Source organism: Danio rerio, chromosome 12 (genome assembly GCF_052040795.2).
Source record: "Danio rerio strain M-AB ecotype USA chromosome 12, GRCz13ab, whole genome shotgun sequence".
Taxonomy (NCBI): Eukaryota; Metazoa; Chordata; class Actinopteri; order Cypriniformes; family Danionidae; genus Danio; species Danio rerio.
The window spans coordinates 5,050,184-5,060,000 of record NC_141032.1 but is presented as its reverse complement, the minus strand read 5'-3'; the positions used below and the strand labels follow the sequence as shown (position 1 = coordinate 5,060,000).

Here is a 9,817-nt window from a genome sequence, read left to right as displayed (position 1 = left end):
TCTGTGGCTGCCGTTGCATCATCCAAGTGGATGCTGCACACTTGTGGTGGTGAGGGAGAGACCCCCCTCATGATTGTGAAGCGATTGTGTATGGAACATGATTGTGTATGGCCAAACACAATAAATTAATTAAGTTCAATAAATTCACACATCATTGCACCATGAGTGAATTAATAATGAACAACCTTATTTTCATAACTAACATGAACAAGTACTGTAATGAATGTATTGATCATTGTTTATGTTAGTAAATGCATTAATTAACATGAACTAAAACAACCTTTTTGTAAAGTGTTACCCAATGCACCTGTCCTGATATGTTAAACACACACACACACACACACACACACACACACACACACACACACACACACACACACACACACACACACACACACAGACACACACACACACACACACACAAACTTCTAGCGTACATGTGCTTGAGGCAAACTCCACTCAGTTTACCGTCTCGCCTTGTTCCGTTCTCACGTGCCTCTCCAACCGCCACACCCAGCGCTGAGCACACCTGACTCGCAGAGAGTCTCCAGCGGCCCGCAGTTCCTCCTTCCCGGCTGTTATGGCTGTACCGCACACACACAGAGCACCGTGAACTGAAAACTCACAACAAACAGGGAATTGATAAGATCCTAAAACCACCACCATGAACGAGAAGGACATTGAGGAGGGCGGAGTGGCCGTGATGCCGAAAGATCTAGTAAGTCTGACAGAAAACTGATTACAGCCGCTTCAACTTTGCCGAAGCTTCTTGTTTCGATTTATTGTTGGCAACGAGGAAGACTTCTGGGAGTTTCTCAAAACAACATACCAAAATGCAAGGCTGTGCATGTGCTTGTTTGTCATGTGCTGCTTTCTGCTTCTTTATAGAGACAGCTAGCTTGTTATTACAGACCACGCTTTGTTAACTATAGCGTTCATGTTACAGTACATTAATTACTACAGGCATATTTACTGCGGTTAATGAACAGTTAATGACGTGTTTGTGTTAATATGTGCTGTTTATTTAGTTAAAAACAGCCAATTGCAATCTTAATACTTTTATTAAAAATTGTATTGATGCTTAGAACTGAATGTAAAAAGAAATCTATTTGAGCTTTGAAGTCTTTAGTCATGGACAGCTGAGTTGAGTTGGATTCGGTTTTACTTTTTTTTAAGTGTGAAGTCCATATGTAATTTCTTTCTAACCTCCTATATATTCATCTGAAGACATGTTTAACATCAGTAGCCCATTGTACTGTGCATTAATAAAGTTTGTGACCAAACACTAACAATTAAACTGAATTAAAAACCCACAATTCATGGTCTAAACAAGTCATCATGAGCAGACCAGAAATCTGCAGATATCCACAGATTTTGGTTAAATCTATTTATTTACATATTTATTCATTTATTTATATTAATTTCAGTAATAAAATTGAACATTGTCTATGAACAATACAGTTTGTAAATAAATATTTTCATTTTTTTTTCAGTAGATATATCAAATGACAGACTTTGTTTTCCAAAGAAGTGGTTCTTACTGGATTCTAATTTAAATAATGATTCTTATTAAATAAAAGTTTAAAAGTTTTTTCATTTTCATACTACTGTACTCTCTAAAAGATTCTGCATAAATCTGCAGATTTTGTACGAAATTCTGTGAAGTGATAGCAATAAATGTCCCTGGTCATAAGTAAGTGATTCAGTAAAGAGTGAACTGGTTTTTCCTGCTGTCCTTATGAATGGGGAAGGGTTGAGAAGAAATTACGAAATTAAAGCTGCAAGCAGCATTGCGGGGCCTAATCCCCAGTGGAACTGCCACTGGCGCTGGCTTCAGGAAAACAATGCACCGTGGGCACAAACATCAAACACTCTGGTAGTCTTTGTTTTTGAGCAACCCTAAAAAACACCAACAACAAAAAACAAACGTGCCAGTAGCAAGTGCTTCGACCACACCCATGTCTATATCTGATTTGTAGTTTAATGAAATTTTGAGCCTCTAAAGCGTCTGAAAATGGTTTAAAAGTTTGAGTTGTTGCCATGGCAACACTATTTAAGATATCTGAAATCCTTTCGCAGCTTTACATTTGTAGTGTTTTGACATTAATAATGAAGATGATTTCAAAGGCACACACTGTCAGATAGGGGTGTGAACCTACACTTGTCTCACGGTTGGGTTAAGATCAGCATGCCATCGATTCGCTTTAATTCGATATCTCAATGCATCATGGTGCATTGACGATGCTTTCCATAAACAATTTAATATTTTACTTGACAGCACAATAATGCTTGTATTAAAATGTATCATTTATAAATATATTATCTATCAATCTATATATCTATATATATATATATATATATATATATATCAATCAATCTATATATGTGAGCAATTCCATGAAAATGTCAACCTTGCCATGAAAAGAAAAATGTTTTCGCCAAAATAGCGAAACCGTTTCTACATTTTTTGCACAGGCAAGTGTTTTACAGTACTTTAAAAATACTTAAAAATGTCTCTGTCAATGTTTTCAAACTATTATATTTGATTTAACAAAGTCAAACAAATGGCAATTTCACATCCATCACATCCATAACGAAAAAGTGTCACATCCATAACAAAGCTTTTCCCTCAAAAATGCAAATATGTCAAAATAAAATAAAATCAATCAGTTTTGTTCTATAAAGAGTAGGGATGTAACGGTATCAGAATTTCACGGTACGGTAATACCTCGGTATGAACGTCACGGTACGGTATTTATTGAATCATTTACAGGAAAAAACAAAACTCATGAAAATACTCCAAAAAAGTGCCAAAAGTGTCAATGACATACAAATTAGCCATCTATCTGTAAGCTTTGAAACAGGAACTTCAATTTTAATAACAAAAAAATATTAAACCATGTAAAAAAATAAAGTTTCAATTTACTATTGTTGAAAACTCATCACATTCAACATTTAATCACTCACTCACTTAGATAGAGATGGGTTTAAAGGAAAATTATCATATAAATATAATCTGGTAAAAGCTGGTATCTCTGGGCATTTACAATGTCCCCTGCAACAGAAAAAAACCCTCTCATTTGGGACTGAGGTTTCTGGGACAAGAGAGATATGACTTGGCCCAGGTTGACAGCAGTGGGTAACGTTGTGCATTGTCTTTCCCCCACTTGGGAGGACAAACCATGTGTAAGATAGAGGTCTCATGTCTGCATCAATCTGAACAGTGTGCTGACAACACCGCTATTCAGTACGCGTGCGACAACACAGCTGGTAAGAACTCGCGCGACAACACCGCTATTCAGTACGCGCGCGACAACACAGCTGATAAGAACTCGCGCGACAACACCGCTATTCAGTACGCGCGCGACAACACAGCTGATAAGAACTCGCGCGACAACACCGCTATTCAGTACGCGCGCGCCGACAACACCCGCTTTAGAGTTTTCCAGCTCTTTTTGATGCCCGCTTCTAGCAGCACACTCCATTTCCGCATTACTGGATCTGTAGCGACAACAGACCGCAAGGGCTGATGGTCAAGCATGGGCTGATGGGAAATGTAGTTTTCGCTACCTCCCGTTCGCTTCATTCGCCTGAGCAAATTTTCTCAGAAGACCTATAGTTTTACCGAGTCATGCGACTACGGTAATATCGAAAAAAATTAATATTGCGGTATGACGGTATTTACAATACCGTTACATCCCTAATAAAGAGTCAACTCTTATCCTTTTTGTTGAGCATTATTTATTTTGGGTTGTGCTGTTTAATTCACAGAATTTCTACAAAATATGTTGTATACTGTAAACTCGCAGACTTTTTTTTGTCACATCCATAACGCTTGTTTATTTTCCTCATTTAAAGTATAAAAATGTTCACAGATTGAATTTTTTTGATCCCATAACTCTGTGGTTAGTTGCTTTGGAAAATATAAACAGATGATTCAACACAATGTTAACGTATACTTTCTCTGCGAATTTTTTGTTTTTGTTTTGAATTTTTCTGCAAATGTCATCCATAACGCTGGAATCAGCCATATATATCAATCTCCAATAGCATCTTTAATGATTGCTACCGCTATATCTTGGAGATATAGTGAGAGTGTACAGTGCATCATGTTTACATTGAATTAAAACTCAATTGTGTTGATTTTAGAGCTGGATTCCAACTTTCTTCAAGAAGAGATTGTGCACAACGTTTGTGGAGGACTCCTTCAGGTAAGATCTTGGCTTTCAGATTTTCTTGTTTAGGACTGCTTGATTGTGAGAAAAAATCATGGGGATATTTAGTTGTTGTTCATTCATTCATCTTCGGCTTAGTCTCTTTATTCATCAGGGATTGCCACAGCGGAATGAACCGCTAACTTAACCAGCATGTGTTTTACACAGCGGATGCCCTTCCAGCTGCAACTTAGCAATGAGAAACACCCATACACACTCATTCACACACACACACACTACACCCAATTTATTTTATTTGATTCACCCATAGCACATGTCATAGGTCTTTGTGTGGAAAACCGGAGCTCTCAAGAAACTCACACCAACACGAGGGGAACACGCAAACTCCACACAGAAATAGCAACTGACCCAGGTGGAACTCGATCCAGCGACCTTCTTGCCGTGAGGCGACAGTCCTAAGAGCCACTGTGTCGCCATTTTGTTTTTGTAACCATGAATATTTAACACTATTACAAGAAGGTGATATGATGAAAATCTTACAAGTAATTTATTTACCAACAGCAATATACATTAAGCATTTATTCACCTTCAGATCTTCCACATTGTAGAACATTTAAAGGTCCAGTGAAATTGAATGTCATTTTTTAGAATATATAAGCCAGTGTGCTCTAAAACAGTGACAGAATCTGCATTTAGAAGATATTTTGGCATCGCCTCATAGCTTCTGACCAAATTTTCTGACCAATCAAATGCTCTATAGCAGGGGTCTCAAACTCAAATTAGCGGGGGGCCATTTTAGTGACTGACAATTTATGGTAGGCCCGTTTTAACATTCAAGCACAGGAAAAAAGTGATGTAATTGGTGCGTCTCAGGACAACAGACGTGATGTTTATAATTCAAGCATTACCTGTCACAAATCAGCACGTATTTTGCTTCACACAACTGCTGAAATATATCTGCGGCTGTTTAAATGAGCATTTTGACATTTAAATATTTATGATAGAATAATAATAACTTTTATTATCATTGCCCCAACCAATTGTTGCGTTACTAAAAGTTTAACAGGTAGCGGAAGAACAGCAGAAACAGTGTGGGTAACTTTACTGACTTCTTCTTGGTATCTTTCTTTTTTGTAAAACTATAACAAAGAGAGGGAAAGTAAGTATACAGTTGAAGTCAGAATTATTCGTCCCCCTGTTTATTTTTTCCCCAATTTCTGTTTAGCGGAGATTTTTTTCAGCACATTTTTAATCATAATAGTTTTAATAACTCATTTCTAATAACTGATTTATTTTATCTTTGTCATGATGACAGTAAATAATATTTGACTAGATATTTTTCAAGACACTTCTATACAGCTTAAAGTGACATTTAAAGGCTTAACTAGGGTAATTAGGTTAACTAGGCAGGTTAGGGTAATTAGTCAAGTTATTGTACAACGATGGTTTGTTCTGTAAACTATCGACAAAATATATAGCTTAAAGGGGCTAATAATTTTGTCCTTAAAATGGGTTTAAAAAAATTAAATAAGTCATTTAGGGCGGAGCTATCAATACTTTAGGGTGGAGCTTTCAGCCATTTAGGGTGAGGCTATCAGTCTTTAGGGCGGAGCTATCAGTCATTTCGGGCAGAGCTATCAGTCATTTAGGGAGGAGCCATCAATCCTTTAGGGTGGAGCTATCAGCCATTTAGGGTGGGGCTATCAGTCTTTTAGGGTGGAGCTATCAGTCCTTTAGGGCGGAGCTAACAATTATTTAGGGCAGAGCTATCAGTCCTTTAGGGTGGAGCTATCAGCCATTTAGGGTGGGGCTATAAGTCTTTTAGGGCGGAGCTATCAGTCCTTTTGGGTGGAGCTATCAATTATTTAGGGCAGAGCTATCAGTCCTTTAGGGTGGGGCTATATGTCTTTTAGGTTGGAGCTATCAGTCCTTTAGAGTGCAGCTATTAGTCATTTAGGGCGGAGCTATCAGCCATTTAGGGTGGGTCTATCAGTCTTTTAGGGCGGAGCTATCAGTCCTTTAGGGCAGAGCTATCAGCCATTTAGGGCGGAGCTATCAGTGGGTGGTGTCTCGTTTCTGCTCTGAATATCTTTATTTGTCTTTCATTTAGTTAGCAACACTCATCTTCCAACAATCCAGTTGGTTCCCAAAGGGCGAAATCCTGCACTGTCCTGCATTTATTTTTTTCTCATTTCAGGGCTGTTCCAGGTACAGTAGATATGGTGTATGTCATGATAGAGGAAAAAAGGACAATTTGAACTTTCATGGCAGACCTTTAAGTCCTTTTGTTTCAGTCAGTGTTTGTCAGTTTTCAAATTTATGTTTGTTTATGCTTCCTGTTATGTTTCCGGGTTATATTACCTGCCTTTTGACTGTATGTTTTTGAGTTATTTTAATAAATATACTTTACATTGCATGTGGTTTTGTAGTAACGGAGGTCTGTGTCAGTGCGGGGCGGCACGAGACCATCACCCATCAGTGGCACTGGGCGATAACTTCAGCACAGCAGTGGTCAGTCAGTGGTTCAGCACTCAGCACTCCTCTGAACAGCCCACTGACGCTTATGGAGAATTGGACTTCAATAACAGTAGGAAAAGAGACAGCTACGTAAGTTCACATCAGTGCCAAAACAGTTATATTATAATTTACAATTTATGAATTAATTGAATCATATTTTATGAATGTTTAATTCTGAGGAGAAAATAATGCAATTATTACATTTAATAAAAAAAAACAGCTAAATTGATTTGAGTAAAATTTGGCATTTATAGAACAACATTTTCTATTGCATGATAAACTCTTTATATATAATTCAGAATTCATTCCCAGATTTTTTTTACACCACTTGTCTTTATAATTATTAAAATGATTTACTTGAGGGAATGACAATGAAAAAACAGTCCATAATTTACTCACCCTTTTTTTTCTGTTAGATAAACACAGAGTAGGTTTAAATGTTCATCCTGGTTCTTCAGTGCTGTATAATGATGTTGGGTAGTGGGGATTTGTTGTCAAACTAACCCAAACACAAGTGGTTAATGTTAAAACTAGGGATGCTCAAAATAATCGATTAACTGTTAACCCAAATGGTGCGTTTGTAACCGATTAATGCTATCAGTTAATCGATTAAAATTATTATTTTATATTCTTTTAGTTTGGCTGCTTAAGGAGCCGATTGAATGCGCCTTTGCGTTAAGAGGGGCATCTTTTGCACGCGGCTCATCCCAGAGCAGCAGTTTGTGTTGTCAAGACAACTACAGAGAAGTTTTGAAGAGCTTGGTTTCCGCTGCATTCATTCTTCATTGGCGGGGACCAAAATGCATCCCTCCACGGCTACATTACCCATTCAAAACATTCAGTCATTGTTGTTGTTTTTAATAGCGAATTATAATCGCATTAAACGTTTTAAAAGGTAAGTGGATTATAACAGCAGAAGCTTTTCTGTAACCGGATAGTGCTGTGCGCTATCTGTTTAATCCTTTGGCGTTACGTGCTGACTGACTGACTGACTGACTGACAGGTGCACGATGCGTGAGGCCAGCAAACACGCAGAAGCTTTCAGTTAAGATGAACACAGTTTCTATAGTTATATTTTATTTATAGATAAAGGTATATGGCTCTGTATATAATGACTCTATCTTGCTGGAGTTTATAGCCGTTTCGCTTTACTTCAAGACGCTACACCGCTCTGAAGGTCTAATTGCTGTTTTAAGTTATCCAGAGCTGTATGAATGTACAAATCTTGATTATCACAATATTATTAAATATTACAATTGTAACAACACAGACAGCAACACTTTTGCATAATCGATTCCCAGCTGATCCAGTCGTTTCATAAGAGGACCCGCTGCGCTTCTTCCCTTCTTTTTTCCTTGTCAACATAAAGGCAGTGAGATGCGCCTTGTTTTCGGCCCCTTGTTCAACTGCAAGACATATTTAACTTGCGGGACGATAACGTATAACCCGTGCCTACAGACACATTTGCCAAAGAAGCAAAATGGAAGAAGAATATGGCTGTTTGATACAGACGTGTTGATGCTAACCAGCGCTTATGTTGACCTGGATCTGCGTCATAAACGCAACACATAGGCTTTACCTTTTATTTTACAGCTTATAAAGCATGTATGCACATTAATGCAATATCATATTTAAACAACAAAACTGTTTACAAAAAGTCGACATATGTGCACGTATTGTTGTCTTTTCATCACGCAGCGCGCACTTGAACCGCGAGGGAGATAGAGGAAACCACATGTCAAGACATAATCTTTAAAATAATGATTTCTATTAAAAATGTAAAAGGGTTTGTGATTATAATAATAACAGCGGGGCATTAAATAAATGCACATTTTCCGTGGAGCGAGTGATTTGAGGAAGCGATTTTTATTTGACGGAAGAAAAAACATGATTGGAAAAAAACAGCCTATGCCGATTATTAAAAAGAATCAGTCAGTATTTTCGTTTTGTAATAAAAATTAATTATTTAAGTGTAAATAATTTAGGGCAGTCCTGTTTATTTTATTCATTTTATTTAGTTTATTCTGTTCTTCTGTGCTAAACACTGCAGGTGTGTGAAAATGCTCTGTCGTATTGTTCTATTATTTATATGCTGGCATATAAAAATAAATCAGTATTTTAAAATGCAATATTTAATGTGTCAGATACAAAATAGACCTGTCAATTTGTTTAATATAAAATTTATAGTAATCTGACCAGTTAACCGTTAATAACCGATTAATGAGCGGCGGTTGTCTGTTAGCAAAATTAACCGAAAGGAGCATCCCTAGTTAAAACTTGAAGTTAAAGATGAAGCACATCCAGGAGGTTGTTGTCGAAGAATAAACCCTGACAGGCTTATCAGCAGAAGTAGAGAACAGTTGTATAAGTCTGGACTACTATCTGGAGTACTATCTTGGATGTACTTTATCCCGCTTATTACATGGCTACTTGCCACAAAACATAAAATTAGACACAACACGTTGTTTTAAACTGTAATAGTTTAATAATTTTTTAATGAAGCCCTAAAAAGCGGACTACCTGTGCATTATTCACACTGCTGAAAAAAACAGCAGCTTTCAGAACAAGCGGCAACTTCCTGCTCCCCCTGGTGAAGCGGATACGGAAGTAACTTAAACTGCAATTCATTGAAATCCCGCTAGTCCTGGCTCCATAATAAAGCGGATTTCTTTTGAGCCCACTGTTAAAATGGCCAACTTTACAGCAGAATAAAGGTGTTTACAGCCTGGTACAAAAAACGGTTTTGGTTCATATAGCTAATATTACCTTCATGACAACTGTGAGGGGGTGGAATTTTTTTATAACTCATCTGTTTCCTTTATATTAGGCTTCATTAAGTCTGCATAATTAAGGGCGTGGCCACTTGAGTGACAGCTAGGTCTCGCTGGTCCCAGTCACTTCACTTCAGCTGATTCCGGCTGATTAGCTGCTGAACTCGGCATATACATCGTATTTTTGTGTTGTTTTATGTGGTTTTACACAGTCAGTCGCCTTTTGGAATAATTTCTTATAATTATCAGATGAATATAGCACGCTGTGTGCATTTAATTGTGCTCACAAACCATTCACGTGGCCTCCGTTTTCCAAGTGAGTGAAATTATCTACTTATATACCATCTCTATAAA

At 37.5% G+C, this 9,817-nt stretch overlaps 1 protein-coding gene across 4 annotated transcripts in view; it reads left to right on the top strand.

The window, feature by feature from the left end:
* The first annotated feature begins 557 nt into the window (after positions 1-557).
* trpm4b.2 (transient receptor potential cation channel, subfamily M, member 4b, transient receptor potential cation channel, subfamily M, member 4b, tandem duplicate 2) overlaps positions 558-9,817 on the top strand; it is a 47,976-nt gene continuing 38,716 nt past the window's right edge. For 3 of the 4 annotated variants that reach the window (XR_015503617.1, XR_015503616.1, XR_015503618.1), the window contains exons 1-3: positions 558-718; positions 4,150-4,211; positions 6,605-6,782. Coding sequence is in view for 1 of the 4 variants with exons in the window: in NM_001282153.1 (NP_001269082.1) it covers positions 665-718; positions 4,150-4,211; positions 6,605-6,782 (294 nt within the window). In the remaining 3 variants the exon portion in view is untranslated. The remainder of the gene's footprint in view (positions 719-4,149; positions 4,212-6,604; positions 6,783-9,817) is intronic. The other variant, NM_001282153.1, reaches the window with a different exon arrangement.